This window comes from Staurois parvus, unplaced genomic scaffold (genome assembly GCF_062004578.1).
Source record: "Staurois parvus isolate SC_StPar_1 unplaced genomic scaffold, SC_StPar_1.0 ptg000657l, whole genome shotgun sequence".
NCBI lineage: Eukaryota > Metazoa > Chordata > Amphibia > Anura > Ranidae > Staurois > Staurois parvus.
Window position 1 is genome coordinate 4,488,798 of NW_028318453.1, and position 24,665 is coordinate 4,513,462.

Genomic DNA, 24,665 nt, shown 5'->3' on the forward strand with positions numbered 1-24,665 from the left:
ACCAGTTTGTAGGATATTAGTATTCTTTGATGCCAAAATCATATATTGTCTGAAAACGTCTTTAATTTAAATGTGTTATTAGCCAATAAAAGTGAAAAAAATATTCTAATTTTCTTGCAGATGTCACTTGATAATGCCCGTGAGAACATTCTCAGTGCTCGGGAGCAGTACCGAAATAAATTGTTGGAAGCTGAGAAAAGAAAGCAAGAAAATCAGACAGACGGTGATGTTGCTACCACAGAAAAGGAGAAAAGTCCATCAGCCCAGAAAAGAAAAAGCGCAAAAAGTGCTAAAAAGAAGAAATAACTTTTTCAGTGTCTCTCTTTTCCTGTACTGTATATTCTTATAGTTTAACTCCAGCCAACATTCTTAGTTTCAGTAGAAAAAGTGGGGAAAAGTTATAACTTCTCTCAGGTATTTATTGCTGTCCTGAACTCATTTGGGTGGATATTCTTTCACTTTCTATCTCTGTGACACCAGTGCACAAAATGAAGGTAATAAGTGTTACTAGGGCAGGAAAAAAGACAGCAAAAAGCCGACAGAGGTTCTAACCCTTCTCCACTCTGAAACTTAAAGAAAACCTGTCATGAAAATATTATGGAGGCTGCTGTTGTTGATCATGTCTACTGAAATGGCTAGTTGCAACACTATTTTACTGATACTTTGGCTTCAATGCTTCCTGTATTGATACAAGAGACAACCAGGCAGCAAACACTTTTAGAAGGAAGCCAGCAATGGCAGCCCCTATGCTATTTTTATACTAGTTCCACTTTAAAATAAGGCTCGCCTGGTGTTAGACTTTAAAGTACATTTAAAGGCAAAATATTTTTAAATGAGGAAGTATAAAAACCCTTTCTGAATTTAATATTGACTGTGTCCCTACTGTAGAGAGTTGCTCACATTTTATTAGTGCTAGAGACCACTCACAGTTTGACATATAGAGATCAGAAATCTAAAACTGTATCATTGTCATGGAACAGAAATTGTGGGGAAATATTCTAATACGGGCAACTGTTTTGGTGGCATCTACTGTAAGAGGGCATTTTCTCACTCTTTGGAGAGATTTTTTTTTCTCATGTTCTGATGTGTTTGCAGGACAAGAAGTGAAGGGAAAATCTACCTTACAGAACACAGACACCAAAAAAATACGACAGGTAGTTTAACACTTCCTTACACTATCCGAAACTTAAGAAAGCATTTTGGCTTTAGCTAGGCTTTGTGGCAAATTAGATTTTGTACGTTGAGACAGTAAAATCCCATTTACATCTTGGCTTTCCAGTTCATTGTGTTAATGCAGTTCATCCAAATGAATAGGCTGGCAATGTACCCAAATTTTCAAAGAAATCCACCATTTTTTCAGTGCATCATAAAGCACAGTAGTGCATACCTGTGCATTTTGGCACACTGTGATGAATATACATTGGAGTTGTGATACCTTGGTGCATTAAGGTGTCATTCAAAGTAAATGGCACCACAATATGTATCTCACCTCAAAGGTGTGTTTCGGGTCATAAATAGGATTTATTATATGATCATTTTGTAACATCATGCCTGCACATACTCTTGTAATACAACATCTAGGGTTTTGCTTATTGTCATGGGTGCCTACTTACATTTTTCTACAATTTGTAGGATGTTGTCTGTTCACAGCCTACTACTGCAATCAGTTATGTGTGGAAACTTTTAAGAGCCTATAATAGCATCACAAGACAAACAAGGATACAGGATAAATATTATTTATAATGCCGATCATTTGTCTAGCCTCTTTAAAATATATAAATACGGACAAAAAGGTCGTGGAAGGCAGCCACGTTTAACTTAAAAATATATTTTTGTATAACCTTTATAATAATTGCTATTTTAACCTTTGTTGAAGGAAGCCTGTGTTGAAGCAGTATAGAGGCTGATACTGCTGACCTCTCTTGAAAATACTACTTGCCTCACCGTCATGCTGGTCCAATGTTGTTATGTGCTTTTAGAATGACTGACCCAAAACAAGTTTGCGCTGTGCTTGTTTAGGGATGAAGTCTCAAAACCTACTGAAGCCACACTGGTTAGCTAACTAATATTTTACATGTAATAAAATATTGCTGCCTCTCCTTTGTACCAACATCCCAAAATTCATCAAGGTTTAAAAAAATAAATGCTGGACTTTACTGGTACCAAGAAACACACCACTTGTCTCAATAAATTCAGTTTTAGGTCATCACTTACTTTTACAGATCATCTTTTAGGACAAACCACTCTTCAATTCCAGTAATCCAAAAGAGGTCAACGCGTTGCGCATGTTTGCTTGTGTGCTTCCTCAGGACCTTCAATTAGGGTTTCCAGAAGTATGACCTAACTATAAAAACATATATTAGAATGTATGCTTATGTATACAATTATACACAATTTTTGAAACACATTAAAAAAGTAATATCTAAAGCATAAGAGAACTGGTGCACTTACATGCCATCAAAAGGCATCCCTACCCAGGGAGACCGAGACGCAAGGCTGGCAGCAGATCAGCAAATTCTTCACGTAGCCGCAAGCAGATTTTATAAAAAGATATCCTCAATTTTACTCTTCCTTTCTGTTTTTCTGACTGATCTAAAACAAAATTAATATAAAAAGAGAGAGATCCAGTACAAAACCATGGCAAACATCCACAGCCAAAGACAATATGTATGTATGCCCTTACTTAATTAGATCATGATGACGCATGTGGCTTGACCTTAGGACACCTATCTTAGAACCATCGTATAGGGAGCCTTAAAGATAATATGAATAAATTAGAAATAGAAAAAAGTATGCCTTCCACGTAAGTCATTGCCTTTATTTTAACATTCAGCTTATCAATATGGGGAGATCGTCCCGAATTAAGAGTCCTATATATTTTCAATAGAGACAACAATCTCAGATATCTTTATGCTAGGGGACCTCAAATTGCCTTTTCTCTGCCATCATACCAACTAAAGGACATACCAAAACAACATCTATTTTAATTCCTATAGATCATCAAATTCCATAAAAAGCATTCAAAAGATAGCAAAAAATATGCCACACTCAATACTTACATCCATAGTTGTTACCTGGACATATTCTAAGCCCGTCTGATGTAAGGCAATCACATAGACTAGAGTCTGTAAAAAGTAGATAACAGACAAATGCATATCAATTCCTTTATCCAAACCATATCAATCACCATAGCATTGGTGTCATCAGTTGTTCATAACCACCTGTGGTAATATTGGCTTCCCTCCAAGAAGTGTCCATCAGCCACTCTCTCTGTCTATCTCAATGTGTCCTTTCATGTTTCAAAATGGTGCCAATTGCCTTACAAAACACCGTCAATATGCAGGCGATGTGTGACGTCATCACTTCACGTTTCCATAGTTGCGTGTGCATACCTGCAATGCATGAGGCAATCGTGCTGCATCTTCACTACTGCGCAGGTGCATCCACACCACCATCCCTCTATCTACAATACCGACATGATGGCAGCCAATCACAATTATCCGCCATCATACATCAGTATCCAGGACTTTTCACAAGATCAGCCATAGAAGCTTCTTTATTTCTATCAGTAAAGGATCCCCCAGGGGATGTCTAAAAAAAAAAATCATCGCACCCCTGGTTTGCCATGCTGCAATTAATTTTTTAACAACTTTTGAAAATTACAGTGTTTGCAGAATAAAATGGAATTTTTTGTTATAATAAATCACAAATTGCCTTGTGCAGCATTTCTATATATTATGCAAATTTTGTAATGAATGTAGAGTTTTCCTTTAATTAAAATCCAACTAAAACCTTAGATTGTACATCCCTTGAGGGTTAGGGACTGATGTCAATGTACTGTATATATGTAAAGTGATGCGTAAATTGACGGCGCTATATAAGTACCTGAAATAAATAAATTAAAATTAATAATAAAACAACCTGTCCATGCAGGACTACCCTGTTCAGAAAGAACAGCATTGTCAACCTATTAAAGGAAGTTAAAAAAATAATGTATCTACTGGCAGATTTAACAGGTAAAAAAAAATTTATTTTCCGGTGAGAACTAAGAAAAAGAAGCCTGCTATGTTAACATCAGTGACAGACTATACAGTATGCATTACAGTATATTACTTGCTTCCAGTGTCGAAGACACAGTAAGGTTCCCATTGTGTGTTAGTTATATAATATTATTAGTAATGTATCTGCTTCTGCATCAGCAATGTAGATATTTGAAATTGTTTGTAACAAGGTTAAGCTAAATACATTTGAGTAGATATTAACATTCCTGCCAGTACATCTTAATTCAATTTTCCACATACTGTGCATTTTGCCAAGTATATCATGTACTTTTCTAGTTTATCACTAAAGTAAATATGGATTGTCTTCATTAAATGCTTGTTTTAAACATGATGCAATAGCTTCTATATAAATAGAGATTCCCCACAAGTTTGCATGATGTGGATACTGCTGGCAGTCTTAGAGACAGCAAACAAAGCCAAGTTCATCCCTTGAGACACGGCCACAATTTAATTAGCTGGGAGTACATGAGCTCTAAGTAAGCAGTGGTTGGAGGCACTGAGCTTAGCAGGTTGCCTTTCATAATAATAAACACAGGTTTTCTAAATGGATCACATGTCTGCTAATCATACATTTAATTCCAGAGTGTTTGAAAGGAAGCTAAGAACTGTTTATTTTGTTCTGTTTTATCTTACAAATGTAAGAAGATATATATGGTATATGTTTACCTGCCACCTCTAGCAGCCCTATCCTTTCCACCTGTCACATAGCATAGAAAGCAGTAGAGGAAGTTTTCTGCACTACTTCTTTCCTTTTCCTTCTGTGTGCTAGCGCGGGGCACCCAGGGCACGAGCCTCACATCTGTTGGTAGGTTCATAGACACAAGTCCAAAATTCATCAACACCCAACATACACTCAGCACACCTCATTATGCACCCCTTTACTCTCAGCACTCCCCAGTATGCACTCCATTACACGTAACACTCTGCAGCATTGATCCTATTACACTCCACATTTTGAAGCATAAACTCAAAATGTGGAATGAGGAGTTCACTCAGCAGTCTACTACGTGTGCTCATTACACTCTGCACTCCACAGCATGCCCCCCATTGTACTGCACATTGCAGCATGAATACCAGAACATTCATTACACATTAGCATGTACTTTTTATGCTTGGACGTCTGCACCCTGCACACCAATATATTCAGCAAATCCCACCATGAACCCTAAGCATGCTCAGCTTACACCACCATTCATTCAATATCTCCCACCATGCACCCCATTAGAACAATTCTCTAGACTCCGTTACATTCAGTACACTGTATCTAGCATCAAATACGCTCAGCACTCTGCAGCATGCATCCCATTCTGCTTAGTACATGGCACCATGCACCCAAAACACATTCAGCATGCACCACATGCACGCTAAATTCAAACGGCATATCCCACCATGCACCCAAAACATATCCAGCATACACCATACACAATATATATACAAACAACTGAAAGGTAAATCAGGGTGCAAATCCCTATATTGTAGCACATTGTGAACATATATGAGTAAGGTCTTGTTTGTCTGAAACGCGTCAGTGTTGCTTGCATTCTGGAACTAATTTTATTCCGCATGTCAATAAAACTTTCTACAATTCATCTTCATATGATTTGATTGTGAACATATAACCTTTATTTTAAAGATAACAATTTGCACTCACAAAAGTGACACTGTGTGGGTGGATCAACATGGGTCAGGTGAAGACCAGAATCAGCAAGGCAGTGTCGACAGATGCCAGCCTTGGCCACTGGCATGGGGATGAAACCTAGCTGGGACATCTCTGATAGTTAGAGCTACTGGACCCTGGATTGTAGAAGTTGCTGAAGCCAGTGCTAGAACCAGGAAGTGAAGCCACAAGATAGAAACCTCTTTTGCCCGACATCAATGGTGGCACATGAGCAGTTTGGGAGTGCGTTTCAAAGCTTTCATGCTTCTTCAGCAGCCTGACTGCCTGCACTACCCACCGCTAATAAATACACACACTGATCATGTGTGCAGCAAGAGGAGGGTGGGCCTGTGTGGCGAGGAAAGTGGCGCTGTCATTCAGTGAGTGAAAAGTGGCAGGAGCGGTCATGGGCAGTGGGATTTTTTGGGTTAACAGCAGCATTCATTGTGAGCCGAGATGGATTTATTTTGGGGGACATGTTTAATTTTTTTTAATGGAGGTCTTGCCAAAAATATGTTTGTGTTTTTATTTACTTTTGACATATTTTTGGGAATGAATAGGTACTATGTACACCATACTCATTCATATCGGGGAGCTGGAATCTGGGGGGCCCCTTGTTAAAGGGGGCTTCCAGATTCTGAAAAGCTACCTCCGCTGCAGCACAACCACCAAGCCAGGGTTATGGGGAAGAGGCCCGTCCTCATCAACATGGGAATAAGGTGCTTTGCCAGGGGGTCGCCCACATTTACTGGACGATAGGGAGGAGATATGCTGCCTTTTGTGTGTCTGTTTGAAGAGGGATTTTAAACTGAAATCCTTCTTCACCACACCACCACCGTGTTCCCATTCTCTTCTATAGGGCACAGTGGCAGGCGGTATCGTCTGCCTAATGTGACACTTTTTTGCCACTGCAATGTGTATGGGGCTGTCCAGCAGCCTTTGCCTGGCATGATAAAGACATGCCTCAACCACCCTAACAGTGAGATGTGAAAGTGAAGTTGTGAAAGCAGCCATAATCTTGCACGGAAAAGAACCAGGAGTGCACCTAAAACAGACAATCTCATAATCATCAGGCCTGAAAAAAATTATTTGCCTTTTTACAAAGTTTTTTTCCAGATCTTTCCCCTTTTTCTCTAATCTGTGTGTGCTCAAATACTTAACATTTACAGTGCCTATGATCATGTGCAGTGTAAAAATGCTCTTTTGGCAAAATGCAGTGTATGCTGGTCAGCTGCTAATTTTGTCTCAACCAATACAGTATTTTTCCCCCAAGCTGTAGTAATACTGTAGATATAGCTAACATCACAAGAAAGAAGTTTGTATCTGCCTGCTCGTAAGAGGTATGTGGAATATGATCAGCATGTATAAATACATCAGTGGTTCATATAGTGAACTCAGTGTAGAGTTATCCACCCTGAGGTCATCACAGAGGACAAGGGGGCACTCTTTTCTTTACATCTGGAGGAAAATAAGTTTAATTTCCAAATACGGAAAGGTTTCTTCACGGTAAGAGCTGTAAAAATGTGGAATAGACTCCTTCAAGAGTTGGTTCTGGCCAGGCCTGGATTCTCTCTTGGATACACAGAATATAACTGGTTACTAACATTTATAGGTAAAGTTGATCCAGGGAATATCCGATTGCCTCTTGGGGGATCAGGGATAAATTTTTTTCCCTGCAGGAGCAAATTGCATCATGCTTTGCTGGGTTTTTTGCCTTCCACTGGATCAACTGTGGGTGTAGGATCATATATATATATATATATATATATATATATATATATATTCTTTTTATTTTCTATGGTTAAATTGGATAGACTTTTGTCTTTTTTCAGCCGTACTAACTATGTATGTGTACACAGATACACTGACAAGCCTGTGGGAGTCCTGCATAGCAGGTTCCAAGTAAAAAAAATAATAAATGCACATTTTTATACCTGCAAAAATGTGCATTTATTGTTTGTTTGTTTTTTAAGGTGAACTTAGCTTTTAACAATAGTATACACCTGGGGGCAAAGAGAAGTTACCTGCCTGACAGTGTCACATTCTAAAGCACCAGGAGTTTGCCTCTTGCTTTCCAGGAGAAACACACTAAAGCCCCATGTTTCCTAGTTGAAGCTTACTGAGGTCATTCTATGGCCTTCTGCATTCTCATGATGTCAGTCCCCTTCAAGGATAAGTTCACAGTTTTCTAAAAAATAATAAATGCACATCTTTTTGCAGGTAAAAAAATATGCATTTTTATTTTCTTTTACTTCATTGAGAACTACAGGCCAACAGCTGCAAAGACGTTCAATACTTGCAGTTCCCATTCACAGAACTCTGTAAATTACTGCATTTTTTATTAATTAATTCATTAAATTAATGAATTTTTAAATAGTGACAGCTAGCAGGGGGAGAAGATCCCCTGCTAGCTGTCACTAGATGACCCTTAAAATGGATTAAACATGTAACGTGTTTCCAAAGGTGAACTTATCCTTTAAATGTGTTTTAGCTCTTCTGGACCCCAGAAGTCTGATGACTGTAGTCTATGCCAGTCTACCGGACCCAGGTAAAACTGAACCAGAGCCAAACTCTAGTAATCTGTATCCAGAGACTGTAAAACTATGCCACTGCCTTAATGACTGCTGAAATGTATGTTTACATTAACTAGACCAATCTTTGCTCTTCCTCCCAGTTTCTATAATATGCTTTGAAGTGCTTAAATATTAATATAGGAAAATATAATATTGCATGTATAGACTTTGAAAAGGTCTCCTTTTTTAACTTGTTTCTGTGGGTGAGGACTGAGGGTAAACTGTCTTTTTGATTCCATTTCACTTGTCATGACATAATTAGCTCTGCACATAATCAATGACATTTACAGGGAGAAGAAGAGAAAACTATGACTCACATCTTGCTTTGCACTTAACAGATGGAGGACACGGTTCTGAAGTATGAATTCCATTCTTCCCTGCATATCAAAAACATGTAAGAAAAAACTATAACAGCTTTTCGATAAATGATGTTTAACACGTTCACAATGTGATAAATGATTGGGCCGTTTGTAAAGAAAATCTCCACATTTATCTATACGTGTACAGCAAACAAATAAATATTGCAGAAAAAGCTAGTTTGTAGTTGTCACTTTACAAGATATACAGTATACCAGTAAATCTAGGCACTTTGCTTGAGAAAAATTTGGTCATACATTCGTACAAACAAATGAGCCCACGTAATCACACATAGAGCGCTTATCTGATGTTACGGACATATGCTCATTTCTGGACGAAAGCTGTTTGCACCAGAACACCAATGGACATGGAAGGCTGCTGTCAGTCTGTCATTGCTGTGTATAGATTGAACAGCCACAACTATCTGCAACCACCTGTACATCCTGGCACTGGAATCCTATGGATACTTTCTGAATCTAGTGCTTTTTTTTGCTTTGTTAATGAGGCTTAAATGTCAGAACATCAACATAATAAATAACTTAAGGATAGGTACAGTATCACCATTGGGCAGCACAGTGGCTAGATGGTTAGTACTTCTGCCTGGCAGTACTAGGGGCTAAATCCCAACCATTGCACCGCCTACCTGGAGTTTGAATGCTCTCCCTGTGCCTGCATGGGTTTCCTCCAGGTACTCAGGTTTCCTCCAAAACTCCAAAGACATGCTGATAGGTTAGTTTACTCCTGTCTAAATTGGCCCTAGTATGTGTATGTATGAATGTAAGCTAGGAACCTTAGATTGTATGTATGAATGTAAGTTAGGGACCTTAGATTGTACGCCCCTTGAGGGTTAGGGACTGATGTGAATGTACAATATATATCTAAAGTGCTGCATAAATTGATGGTGCTATATATGTACCTGAAATAAATAAAAATTAGGACTATCTCCCGTCTCATTTCTTTCCCCCCCCTTTCACTTCACTGTTAAGCACTGCATCAAGATTCAGTGTCTGGTTACTCCGGTGCGATTTCAGGTACGATTTGTGAATTGAAATCACACCAGAATCACATCTAATGAATGCGAATGTCAGTGTCTTAACATGTGTGATTTGCTGCAGTGTGAGTTGCATTACATTTTCTGAAGTTTTGTTGCAATTTCACATACATAGAATATAATGTAACTCGCACTGCAAATTGCAAGAAATCGTTGAAAACCTTCACAAATAGCAATAAAGTCTTCAGAAATCTCACCTGAAATCATGCTGAAAGTGCACACAAATTGTGTGATTTTAAATCACAGCAGTGTGACTGGTGAATACTTGGTATCCTACAGCAGTACCCAATATCAATCCTCAGTAAAAAATAGACATACTTTAGATATAAATCACAATAAATAGCAAAATGTGCTCAGGTAACTCTAAAAAGCCCGATACGCAGAGAAGTCAAAAAGCCCACAAAAAAATTTGGAGTTTGTATGAACATATATAATTGTCCAAACTGTACTCTTTGTCACTCTGCACCAGGTGGGACCCTTTGCCTATGAAAATGCCACTCACCTGACTATATGATTGTATGTAGAAACAAAAAAAAACTCCAAAAAGAGTAATTCAATTTTATTAAAATAAAAAATATATACTTAAAAGGACAAACTCACATTTCCAGAGTGCTCCAGCAGCACTAACCTAAATTAACCTGTATATAAGGGCCTCAATGTCGCCAATATAGCAAATACCCGCTTTCTCAATCAGCAGAGCACCAACATGTAGCGTGATGGCGTAGGTAAAGCCTGCCTTGCTAGTTTTGTCTTATGACCTCCTCACCAGTATCAGTGCTGAATAAAATTAACAAGCTTTGCTGTAATCTGGCTCATAAGCAGGAGAAAGCCACTCAGCAAAAAACGAATTTATCTGATGCAGTATACGTAGCACAGCTTAGCAGTGTATTCCCAGTAGTTTCCATCCTTGCACTGCAATTTAAAGGGGGAGGTTGACACCTTTCTGAAGCTCTCGCTTTCAGACCTGGCTTTTCCCCTTTTATTGCCAAGACAGCCATTACTTTTGACATTGCTCATGCTTATGGGGTATACGTTGAGTGTACTTCTTCTCAACTGCAAGATTTCAGCTAAACCTGCTATACTAACAGGATAATATCATAGTCCACTGTAAATTCTTCCCTCCCAATCTCAAAGGTATAAAAAACTGCCAACATTTACATTTTCTCTTTGTACCAATCTACTTTCACAGTTAGAAATGGTGAGGATGCAGTGCAATGTTCTAATTGAGGGGGACTACAACTATTCTGATATTGACTAGGGTTCACTCATTAAAGGCTTCTAATTTCTTGAACATGATGCATGACAATTTCATGAGTCAAATGGTGGAAGCCTTCAGCTAGATCACAATAATGCTCTGCTTATTAATTACAAAGAACACAGAGCTGATTGCAGATGTGGAAGATGTTTGACTTAGGAAACAGTGATCACAGAGTAAAACACGTTCGCTATAAATTATGGGATAAGGAGACACAATGGTAGGACACTAAATTTCAAAAGAGTTAACTTTATTAAACTGCACTCAATACCACACCACACTTAATGGGATCAAATTCTTGCAACAAAGAACACTGAAGAAAAGTTGGAGTGCTTTAAGGACATATTAAACAATGGCATTTGGCAGTGCATTCCAATGGAAAATATATATAAACAAAAAAAGTTAAACTTGGGTGACTGAACTCTATTGCCACCAGAGCCATATTAACCCCTTTATGCCGACCATATGCATATATTCGGCCCTACAGAACTGGGCTTTTTTCAGTGGGGACACATATACTGTATGCATATCGGTGTTTGTGCTGGGAGCATGCTCCCAGCACAGATACCAGGCTGTCACCGGGTTGCCCAATCTAATGACTCCCGGTTCCAGGTCACCTGATTGCTGTGATAGCCTCTGATTGGTCATTGTGCAGCCCACCCCTGTGCTTTTTTTCTCTCTGAATGGGGGAGAGAAACATTGTTTCTCTCTCTCATGCAGGGAGAATGCAAACAACAGTGTGTAGCAAAAAAAAAGGAAAAAATACCTAGATCATATTTAGATCTAGGTCAGTGCCAGGGTTAGTGTTAACAAAAGGTCAGGATCAGAGGTCATGATTAGTACATTTTTGTGGGGCAGAATTTTGTTTTAAAGCACTTTTAAAAGTAGTATCAGTGTCAGTGTGTTTTAGGTAGAATAAAAAAAAGCAAAATGTGCACTATTGTTTCTGGGTCTTACTACAGGTATAAACAACAAATAACATATGCATATGTGGTATTGCTGTGGTCGTTAGGAGAATTTATTTTGGTTTGTTCTTTGGTTCCACTGACAGCTGAATGCTGAAAAAAGAATTGCCAGCAATGAAAAATTAAGAAAAAGAACGGTGTGGGGTCCCCCCCAAAAAAAATCCATACCAGACCCTTATCCGAGCATGCAGCCCAGCAGGTCAGGAAAGGGAAGGGGGATGAGTGAGCACCCCCCCCCTCCTGAACCATACCAAGTCACAAGCCCTCAACATGGGGGGGATGCTTTGGGGTTGGGGGCTCCCCCCCAAAGCACCTTGTCCCCATGTTGATGGGGACAAGGGTCTCTTCCCCAAAATCCTGGGTGGTGGTTGTGAGGGTCTGCGAGCGGGGAGCTTATCAGAATATGGGGCCCCCAGATCCCGTGACATCATCAGGTGGCCCCACCCCTTTGTTATTTAGCAGCTGTTAGATTGGGAGAGCCTTTGTCTTTTTTTTTTTAGGTCAGCGGCCGGCCAGCGTGACTAACGATGGATCTACTTCAGAGGACATTTATTTTTTTATTTTTGTTTTTTAATAAAAGACTTGTCAAAAACTGGTGTTTTTTTCTAACTTTTTACACTTTTTTTGGTGAATGAGTAGGGGTACCCCTATGTCCCCCATACTCATTCACATGGGGGGGCGGGATCTGGGGGCTCCCTTGTTGATTTTTCATTGCAGGCAAATTCTTTTTTTTTACATTCAGTTGTCAGTGTGGAAACCACTGACAGCTGATGAGCCATTGGGGAAACCACTGACAGCTGATGAGCCATTGGTTATTTAGGATGTGACAGCTGGCTTCCCGGCCCTCTCCTTAACAGCCAGCTATTTTTCTCACTGAATAAATTTTAAACCAATTCAAATTGTTCTGAAAATGTTAAATGTGTTAGAAAATGAACAAAATAAAACAAAACAATGTTTAACTAAATTCGTTAGTAACACTTCAAGATTTGTTTTACCTTTAGCCACTAAGAGGTTAATGGGAAAAATTGGTCCCTTAAAAAAGGGTCACCACTGGCATTTCAAAACTACAAAGAATACAATGAGAAGTTCAAGAATGTGATCAGGGCAGCTAAAATAGATTGCAGGAGAAACATTGGTGAGGAGAGTGAAAAAAAAAATCCCCAAAAATTTTTCAAATATATTAATAGTAAAAAGGTGAGGTCAGAACATAATGGCCTCATAAAAGGTCATGGGAAGTTGGTCACAAGCGAAAGGGAGAAAGTAACTATATTAAAAACATTTATCTACTACCTTCTGAAAAGGAGAGGTATAATAAATGAGACAGTAATGTTAATAACATTGCATTGAATGTACCCTTGTGGCTAACAGAGGCCAGAGTTCAAAAATAAACAGAAAAACGTGATGTGAACAAATCACCAGTACAGGATGGCTTACACCAAAAAGTTCTCAATAATTTAGCAATGGGATAGCCAAACCATCATTCCTAATTTTTATTGACAACTTACTGACTGGAAAGGTACCAGTTGGTTGAGAAAAAGCAAACTTGGTATCAATATATTCCTGAAAACTACAGACCAGCAGTGGAACCAAAGGGGGAGGGGGGAGGACATACCAAGCCTGGTAAAAGTGATCAGGAAGCTCTACAGCCACCCAGATCACTTTTACCAGAAAGCCGGAAGCTTGCTAAAGATTAAAAGAGTTCACAGTTGCTAATGCAGCCATGAGCTTGTTTTAATCCCCTGATTGTGAGACACATAATTGGCAGCCCTTCCCTGCATTCTTTCCAGTTTTAGAGCAACCTTTTTATGATCTGGTGCTCAAAACTGCATATTCAAGATAAGCTCTTACTAATGTTTTGTTCCCTGATTCTCAACGCTGCAATAAAATTTAAGAGGTGCAAAATGGTGTTTAAAACACAGAAAAATACCATATGATAATGTGGCTTTAGAGTCCAATTTGGCATATTTTAATTGCATTATAATGTGCCTTAAAGCAGACCTAAACTGTCTCTGAGCACCAAAAACTGAAAATGTAATTAATTTTAATATTCAAAGCAAACTCACCGATCCATGTTCCCCTGCTTTATTTTGTTGAGAAATCACTTTGAAAAAACACCCTCTAGCATTTCTAGCCATCTTGAGTAAGGGCAGATGATTCATGTAGAATTTCCTTCCTGGAAACTATCTGCACTTAGCTCGGGAATGCAGGCAGAAGGAGATGCTTAGCTGAAAAAAAACCCTTCTCTCCTACAGAAAAAAGAAAAGAAATGTCCATGAAGACTCCTGGGATGTATGCCAAAGCCAAAAACCAGGAAGCACCTGAAGAAATGTAAAAAAAAGAACAAAAAAAAGAGTTTAGAACAGTAAATATAATATAAAAATATAAATTCATAACAATTTACTAATCTAGCAGCATAAGGATTAAAATAGTTAATTTTGATTGAGAAAGTTTAGTTCTGCTTTAAATGTGATTGCAGCTTGATGGATCAAAGGCTTTAAGACTATCATGATTTTTTTTAGCTGACTCAGAATAAGTATGAAGTTGGCAGTTGACTTTTTTCTGACTTTTCCAATCTACATACTTATCCTGGGTCAGTTACTCAGTAAGCATCCAAACCAGTGGATCAATATAACAGCTAGACAACTAACATTTTCAGCAATGGTAGTCTCCATGTTCCTCTCATGATTGGTTTACTTTAAAGGACACCTGTTTCTTAGGTAGAGATTGTCCTTTAAGGCATGACTCTAAGACAGCCCATACATGATTCATTTTCATTTTCATAAAAAAATGAGCCAATTCCCCCATCTACATATTTGATGTGGATGGGGGAATCCTCCTGCTGTGCTACTGTATTCTGCCGGTGCTGCCGGTGGGGAGCCTTTCTTTTATAGTTATCTACCTTCATTACAGCAATGACACATATAAAATCATTGAAGAAAAATGTGGACATTTCCCAGCTGTGGCACTTTACTGCTGCCAATTGGCAGGTGGCCTGGCAGTCCTCAAGCTTAAACATTATCATACTGCGAAACAACTAACCTTGCTTGCCTCCTTCTATGTGACATCTGAGATGCCCATCTGGGTACATTTGGCTCTCTCTGATTGCTCCTCTTTTCCTATTCATAACCTCCTCTGGATGTCCCCCACAAATCACCCTTGGCTCCAGGACCCCTCCTTACTCCATGCCCTACGTCTCTGGGATTCTGTGAAATAGTCTGGCAACCTTATTTCTCCTTACCTCCCCCGGTATTCTTGATACTCCCCAATTGTTTTCGGCTTATGATAACCCACCGGCTTTTAGCTTGAGTTGTTGCAAAAGGGTCAAATATGTTTACCAACCCTTATCACTGGATGGCATCAAATCCTTAATTTACTTCCAGGTACACTGGCACCTTCCCGGTCTCAAAAGCTTTCCCCCATCTGCAAATCACTCATCATATCTGTGGCCTTCTTAGGCACCGACCAGTTCCTCCCAAAAAATAGACCTCCTTTGAAATTTGTTGTCAGAAGGACCCACACTCAAAGGGGCTCATTTCGCATCTTTATTCTTCCTTTGTAATCACCTTGAGCTGTAGCAAATTATTGCATCTGACGAAATGGGAGGAGGACCTAGGCAAGATTCTGAACCAGGCAGCTTAGAACACTATCTGCCTGACCTCCTCGAAGTGTTCCCAGAATATCCTCACCCAAGAAAATGCATTCAAACTGCTCTCTTGTTGGTACATGACCCCTGATCTAATATCACAGTTTGTCTTTAACACGTCTCTAATGTGCTTTCTGGGTTGTAGAGACCTGTCCCAAGGCGACCTGAACCCAGGTGTACACTATGGTTAGAGCTGTACTGAGCCATCTCCTTGTCCCACCAGCCATACTACATAAACCTGTAATGGCCCTATCCAGAACTCAGAGGAGGTGGGCAGGTTTCATATTCCTGGTGGCTCACCAGACACTGACCAGGACTTGGCAACAACAGTTCCTTAATATACTTGAGATTAAACAACGACTCATGGGGACCATAGTGCATGCTCACTACTAACATGAACAACACACATGCTGCATTTCTAAAGCTTTGGGAACCATGGCTCACATATATAGACAGCCTGTACCTGGCCCGCTCCCTACTCCCAACGTAATGTGTTGTCTGCAGTCTTAGTTGTGGATATTTGAGTGCACCCTGTCAGGTTTCTCTTTTCCACTGCCCCCTCCATCCTCCCGCCTTCTTCCTCTGCTCAATTTCTTTCCTCCCTCCTGGGTGTCTTTTGCTCTCTTGTCTTTTAACTAATGAAGAGCACTTAGGCCACTAACCCCCTGGCCTGTGAATTGCATTTACTGACCTGGAGGTGCAGACCCTGTGCTAAGGGGTTGTCCCTCTGGCAAGTGTATCCCCTTATACTGACCATACTTGCTTTGTCAGAAATTGATGTGATGGTACTTTTCCATTCTGATATGATTTCAACCTATGTGCTGACCTTTCTTGCACTTCCTAATTTGTACACATTATTATTAGAGGTACTTATATAGTGCTGTCAATTTCCACAGCGCTTTATATGGGTATATCTATATTGTACATTCACATCAGTCATCAATTACACATAATTCCTTGCACTGTTACCTTGTACTGTATACGCTTGAAAATGTTAAAAAACATCTTTGTAAAAGAAAAATGTGGATATTTCTACTCTACTGTGTTCGTATCTTTTAAACTAAGTTAAAACTATCATAGGAAGCCAAAAGGTTTTAGTGACTGTCCTGAAAATAAAGCATGAAGAGTGAATAGGATGAAGATGGAGAATGAACTTTATGTCATCCTTATATGTGGCCTGGTCACTTATAGTTATACTTTAGTTTTCTTTGTCTCAACACATATGACAGAGCAATATCCTAAGCATTCCATACAAAAAAACTACACTGGGACTTGCATTTCATAATTGGGAAATCACCACAAGAGGGCGATAAATTAACATCCATTCATTCAATTCATTGCTAAAACACTCATTTAAAATTCCTTTTACCAAACCTCCTCCCTGTATGTGAATACTATACTCTACCTGCATGTGAATGAACCCTTAGTGTATCTGCTAATCACTGAGCCAATTTATCGTTTGAAAACACTGTTTAAACATGATTGGACCTTAATTTTTAATCAGCAAAAGAAACACACTGCTGATGTGCCAGGAGGAGATGTTAGCAGGCCCTCGCACAATGAACGATTTCCCACAGTAGTCTTCGAGCCCGCTATAGTTTGGCACTGGAAAATTAAAGAGTCCCCTCATGTAATCTTTTAAGGAAAGAAGGCTTATGCAGGCAAGTGAATTTAGTCTGATAAGAACATGGCTGGTCCTGTACATAGCGGAAAACAAAAGCCCTATCTCTTCTTAGAAAACCTGTTGGTTTTTTGGAGATATGATTTAAAAGGGGAATACTTGAAATATACAATGGATTCCAGCAACTCTTTTTTTTGTGCTTTGGATTAAGTATTTTAAATAAAAATACAAAAAAATCTACTGGTACTAAATGCCACTTTATAGAGCATGTTATTTGTTTTCTGAACAACATATGGGACTTACATAGTCCAATTCCCTTTTTGTTGCAAGAACAGAGAGCATAATAAACTAATCTAACAAAATAAATTGTGCACTGTCCATCCGGGCAAATGAAGGTAAGAACAAAATAGAATGATTGTTTGGTTGCTTTCATGAACTGAGTATTTGTACAGTTCCAGTAAGTTACATAGTTACATAGTTAGTCTGGCTGAAAAAAGACAAAAGTCCATCCAGTTCAACCATAAAAAAAAAAGTTAGAATCCTATAACCACAGATGATCCAGAGGAAGGCAAAAAAACCCAGCAAAGAATTATCCAATTTGCTCCTGCAGTGGAAAAATTTCCTTCCTGATCCCCCGAGAGGCAATCGGATATTCCCTGGATCAACTTTACCTATAAATGTTATCATCCAGTTATATTCTGTGTATCCAATAAAGAATCCAGGCCTTTTTTAAAGCAATCCACTGAGCTGGCCAGAACCAACTCTTGAGGGAGACTATTCTACATTTTCACAGCTCTCACTGTGAAGAAACCTTTCTCTATTTGGAGATTAAATCTCTTTTCCTTCAGACGTAAAGCGTGCCCCCTTGTCCTTGTCACGACCTCAGGGTGAATAGCTCTACACCGAGATCACTATATGAATCACTGATGTATTTATACATGTTGATCATATCCCCCCTTAATCTCCTCTTCTCAAGAGAGAATAAATTCAGTTCCTCTAATCTTTCCTCATAGCTGATCTCCTCCATGCCTCTTATTAGTTTTGTTGCCCTTCTCTGCACTTTCTCCAGCTCCCCAATGTTCTTTTTGTGAATTGGTGCCCAAAACTGAACTGCATATTCCAGATGAGGTCTTACTAATGGTTTTTACAGGGGTAATATGATATCTCTCTCTCTGGAGTCTATACCTCTTTTAATACAAGAGAGGATTTTGCTCACTTTAGAAACCGCAGCTTGGCATTGCATGCATTATTAAGCTTGTGATCTACCAGAACTCCCAGATCCTTCTCCACCATTGATTCCCCCAGTTGTACTCCCCCTAGTATGTATGATGCATGCATATTCTTAGCCCCCCAAGTGCATAACTTTACATTTATCAACATTAAACCTCATTTGCCACATAGTTGCCCAATTAAACAGTGCATTGAGGTCAGCTTTTAAATTGAAGAGATCCTGTAAAGATGTTATTCCACTGCAAACTTGGTGTCATCTGCAAAGCCTGAAATTAGATTTTTAATCATAGACCCTATATTATTTATAAATATATTAAAAAGTAAGGGTCCCAACACTGAACCTTGGGGTACACCACTGACAACCCTAGACCATTCAGAGTATGAATCATTAACCACTACTCTCTGAATACCATCTTTTAGCCAGTTTTCTTTCCATTTACATATGGATTTTTGAAATATCTATTCAGGAGATTATCCCCAAAAATCTAAGAATCTGCTAAAGTTGGGCTAAATTTCCACTGGTGTTGAAAGCAGGTGTTTGAGGGGTGTTTTTAATCCTAAGCAAATAATACCATGGACAGCACACAGTGCTGTTCACATTATTAAACATGGAGTGTTATATTGGGCCTGGAGGAGTTTAAAGCCTTTCAACACCTCTTATTCAAGTCTATGGTAATGCCCTGCAAATGAGCTAGCAGGCATTTGTGAGGTGGTTGCAGTGCGGTTGCGGTGTGGTTGCAGTGCGGTTGCGGCGAGTTATCATTACAGTTTATTATGGGCGATTGTGGTGTGGTTTTATGACGCCTTTAATATGTGTCAAATGTGCTGAAAATGCATGTAGGGCACTTGGGAGGTGTTTGGAGAGTGTTTTTAGTGGTTCACATTATCAAAACATGAAGCATTAGCATCGCTTTGCTTCACAATTAAAGCCTTATGTCGAGTGTGAAGGAGTTTGAAACCTTTCAGCACCTCCCAAGCAAGTCTATGGTAACGCTCTGCAAACATGCTGGCAGGCATTTGCAAGGTAGTTGAGGTGCAGTTGCAGTGTGGTTGCAGCGCGTTAACATTACAGCTTATTATGGGTGTTTGTGGTGTGGTTTAATGCACGCCAAATGTGCCAAAAATGCACATAGGGCATTTGGGGAGGCGTTTGGAGAGTGTTTTTAGTTGCTCACATTATCAAAACATGTAACATTAGCATCGCTTTGCTTCAAAATTGAAGCCTCTTGTTGAGTCTGGAGAAGTTTGAAGCCTTTCAGCATCTCTCATTCAAATCTATGGTAATGCTCCGCAAACGCACTGGTAGGCGTTTTGGTGCAGTTGCAACGCATTAACAACATTACAATTTATTATAGGTGTTTGTGGTGTGTTTTTACGCGTCTTTAACGCGTGTCAGCAACACTTACCAGACAGCTTGCGAAACAACCAATTTGGCTCTGTCTAACAGTATGTGTTAAAAACAGAGGGTTTTGTTTCCACACATTTGTTTTGCGATGTGCATTGCCCTTCCATGTGCACCTTGCTGCTAAGGCTAGTTATAGGTTGGGATGGTTGCCATTTTTTTCGTAGTTGGCTAAATTGGACGCAGGGACGCACTTGATGCCTTTGCTGTCATTTTGGTATATCTGGATGTCACGTGCATCCCTGTACCTTTAAGGAGGGATGGGCTCCTCCAGGCACACCTGCCCTTAACCTACCCATTTATACATGTGCTCCCACTATGGAGGCTTTGGAAATTTTAGTTAGGTCCATAGAATATAGAGGACCCTTGACGCGGGACTGTGGCTTACGCATGTATTTGCAAATGTGTGCAAACAAAACCCTCTGTTTTTAATGCATACTGTTAGACAGGGCCAAATTGGTTATTTCACAAACTGGCTGGTAAGTGTTTCTGGGAAACCTTTTGTTTGTTTTGTGATGCGCATTGCTCTTCCATGTGCTCCATGCTGCTAAGGCTGGTTATAGGTTGGGATGGTTGCCTTTTTTTTGTAGTTTAATGCGTGTCAAAAGCGCCAAAAATGCACATAGGGCATTTGGGGAGCGTTTTTTAATGTGCATTAATATATGTGCGTTTTTCTTAAGAGTTAGCATTTTGAGTCAAGTGTGAACAAACCCTTAGTGGTCTTAACCACTTCCTGTCCGGACACTTTTACCCCTTCCTGTCCAGGGCAATTTTTAGCTTTCAGCGCTATCACACTTTGAATGACAATTGCGCGGTCATGCAATACTGTACCCATATGAATTTTTTACCATTTTTTTGAGACAGATAAAGCTTTATTTTGATGGTATTTATTCACCGCTGGGATTTTTATTTTTTTTACTATGTAAATGAAAAAGTTCAAAAATTTTTAAAAAAAGTGTTTTTTTAAATAAAATTTTGCAAATAAATAATATTTCATCATAAATCTTAGCCAAAATTTATTCCGTTATTTTTTTAGTAAAAAAAAAAAAATCCAAATTAGTTTATAACCAAAAATTATAATTTTTAAACATTTTTTTTTTACATTTTACTTTATTTTTTTATATTTTTTTATTTTTTTATTTTTTTTTTTTTTACATACTGTCACCCTAGCAGTACACTGTCACCATGGTGACACTGTACTACTTGTGGAGGGTGATGAAGATTTTTTTTTTTTTTTTACACTGATTGCTTTTACACCCATATAGGATGTAAAAGCAATCATTTCTCTTTCTCTCTGTCTGCAATCCCGCAGTCATTGAGAATTACTGAGTGAGCTGTGATTGGTCACAGCTTGTCACATGGTACAAGGCTGTTGTGAATAGCCTTGTACCATGTGACCTCTGTGATCATTCACAGATTTCACACATAGTAAGCAATGATGTCACAAGTGACATCTTGCTTACTACTTTGCATGTGATCACTGATTCGCCAATCAGTGATCACATGATCGGGACCTTGTACAGAGGTCCCGTCCGACGATCAGTGTTTCACTGTGTCCGGAGGACACAGCGGGCACCGGATCGCGGTGGTGCGCGCTCCCAGGGAGCGCGCACAGCTAGAAAAGGCGGGTGCCGTTTATGGATGGCAACCCGGCCCTGGACTGCCACCGCCCTGCCGTTTATAAACAGCAGGCGGACGGCAAGAGGTTAAAATTCAACTCTGGACACCTACTAAACTATAAACATTGTGCCCCTCAGCTTATGCACAATATATTACTCATTATATCTACAGGATGACCTAAAACAGTAAAGTCAGATTACTGTGGGTCCCTCCAAAAACTAGTACACCAGTCTTCCTTTCTCCCATCCCAGAAGGTTGATGGGCACATTAGCATCACAAAGCATAGTGCAGAATCAGTAATGATCCTGAATTGTGATGAGGTAATTCAAAGACACCGTGGGCTCAATTCACAAGTTATTTTCCTCTTTAAAGTTTGAGATAAAAAAACCTCATCACGTTTTTCAAAAATTTGTTTGCAATTCACAAAAAAATTGCTACTAAAATAAAGCATGAGTTATTTCATTAAAGCATGAGGTATTTTACTCATGAAACCATTCTGTATTTTATCTGATGACATGATAGCCAGTGGGATGGATACAGTGGAGAAGGATTAGAACTCTTTATTAGCAATAAAAAGTCAGTTTTTATTGCTAATAAAGAGGTAAAATGGTTTAAACCGTAGAAATATGCCAACTCACTAGGTCAATGCGGTCCCTGCAGCAGATGGAATAATTCCCCCCCCCCCAAAAAAAAGTGACTAGATTACCAGCCAAAGGGAAGCTGCTTTCACGGGACACATGTGGTGTATCAAAAAAAAAGTTAAATGTGACAATCACTATAGTAGTTGGTGCCACTTCAATGATAGCTCCATTCTTCCAGGGCCTGTGCCAAGCGACTGCCTGTCTGCACACTTAACCATAAGCCGCTCGGCCAATAGCCATTTGGCGGCCAGGAAAAATGCTTTAGATTTCCGGGTGGATGCCATATGGCATACTCCTGGGCATGCGCAGTTTGCGCGCTTGCAGAGCCGTGCAGCGGCGCGATCTGTCACCGGCCGTGTACCTCGGACACGGCCGGTGACAGATCTGAGTACCGGCCCCCATTGCCGGTACCATGTGACCTGCTGTAACCAATCAAAGCAGGTCACATGACAGTTGTGTACAATGGATGGCTTCATTCATGCCATCCATTGTATACTAGTGTCTATCTGTGAATGGTCACAGCGATCACATGCACATGTCACATTGTGGCCAAATCACAGCTACGTACAAAAGAAAAAAACCCTGAATGAATCGATGTCATTAAGGTAAATGCTTGCTTATAGCAAAGTAATTCTTTGCTATAAGCAAATTGTGTAAAACTAAAAAATAATGATCACTTCCCCAAAGTAGTACAATGTTACTATGGTAACTTTGTACTACTTTGGTCATAGTGAAATATGAAAAAAAATCTTAAAAAAAAGAAAAAAAATGTAATAAAAAAAATAAAAAAAAAATATTTTTTTTTCCATACTGTCACCAGTCAGTGTCACTGATCCCCATAATGCCAATTATATGATAACGCTGTACTGCACTGGTGACAGTATGTAAAAAAAAAATATTGAAAATAATTTTTTTAATTTTTTAATTTTCCGAAAAATTATGACAAAAAAAATACAACTTCAAAAAACTCGCCATTCCTCTTATGAAGTACGTCGGACTGTCTACTTTGCAAAAAGGGGTCATTTGGGAGATATCTGTACTGTTCTGACATTTGGGGGATATCTGTACTGTTCTGACATTCTTGGACCTCAAGAAATTAGATTGGCTGCCAGTACTTCAGGATTGATCAATATTCAGATCTATTATTATTATTATTATTATATTGAGTTTATATAGCGCCAAAGGGTTTGCTCAGCGCTGTACAATAGAGGGGGGACAATACATGAAACAGAAATCTATACCATAGTTTGTGAACTCTATAACTTTCCTACAAACTAAATTTTTGTTATTTTCTAATTTGGGTTATTTTCACCAAAGACATGTAGCAGAATACATCTTGGCCTAAATTTATGAAGAACAATTATTTATTTGCAAACTTTTATAACAGAAACTAAGAAAAACATGTTTTTTTTTCAAAATGTTCGGTCTTTTTTTGTTAATTTAGCAAAAAATAAAAACCCCGGCGGTGATTAAATACCACCAAAAGAAAGCTCTAGTTGTGTAAAGAAAATGATAACATTTTAGTTTGGGTACAATGTTGTATGACCGCGCAATTGTCATTCAAAGTGTGAGAGCGCTGAAACCTGAAAAATGGCCTGGGCAGGAAGGGGGTAAAAGTGCCCGGTATGGAAGTGGTTAACACAGAGAGTCACACATTTGGCATTGTCACTATTTACAGGATGATGGCCAAGCGGGAACCCTATTATCCTGGGAGGACGTCATGACATTTTGCACCCTTCCTGGTCATGACACTCATTCACAGTATTTGGTGAATGGTTAAACTACAAGTTATGACAGCTTGTAGTTCTCAATGAACTATCATGGCGCCCCACAGCATCGTGGTAGTTCATTGAGTGTTCCTGTCAGTAAGTATCTGCTTGCCCATATGGGTTGTAAGAGCAAGCAGATATACTGACAGGTCAGGGGGAGACCTGCATGGCACCAGCAATTTGCTGATCGCTGTTGCAATGCTTTAGAGACTCCATAAACAAAGAATAATAAATGCACATTTTTTTACCTACAAAAAAAATGTACATTTATTATTTTTTTTACCTGCAAAAAAATGTGCATTTATTATTTTTTTGTTAAAAGGAGAACTTATCCTTTAAATGATACAGTTCTGGATATGTGTTATCTTCACGTGCAGATTTTCTATGTTTCATTTATTGCCACAGCCTTCCTAGTGAAGCCTTTCTCTCACCCCCAGGCCCTATAGCAGCTTGGCCTGCTATGATTATAGTTACACTACTAGGTGGGAATACCTAATCACTAAGCTGAAACAAGAATGTTGTACATAAATTCAGATTTTCTGACATCATTGGCTGCATTCATTTTATATACTCACTTTTATAAAATATAGGTAGCACAGACAGCATCAGTATGACAACCTCAAGCCCTGCACCTTTAAAACCAAGTGAGCAAAGACAGCTTCAATAATTGTATTCCTACATGTTTCCTTCAATCATATGCATTTCTTTTACTCATGGTACAACAGGGTCAAGGAATGCAAGGAAGAGTAGTCCAGGTAATTACCTCAAACAATAATAGGATTAAAGAAAGGTGAGGTCTTTGACCTGCTTTCTCCTCTTG

The 24,665-nt window shown here is 39.1% G+C and overlaps 1 protein-coding gene across 1 annotated transcript in view; it reads left to right on the top strand.

Moving 5' to 3' along the window:
* Window positions 1-5,648, top strand: part of ADGB (androglobin) — a 387,180-nt gene extending 381,532 nt beyond the window's left edge. Inside the window, exon 35 of the mRNA XM_089694277.1 lies at window positions 121-5,648. Within this exon, the coding sequence (XP_089550403.1) occupies window positions 121-306 (186 nt within the window). The 3' untranslated portion in view covers window positions 307-5,648. The remainder of the gene's footprint in view (window positions 1-120) is intronic.
* The last annotated feature ends 19,017 nt before the right edge of the window (window positions 5,649-24,665 follow it).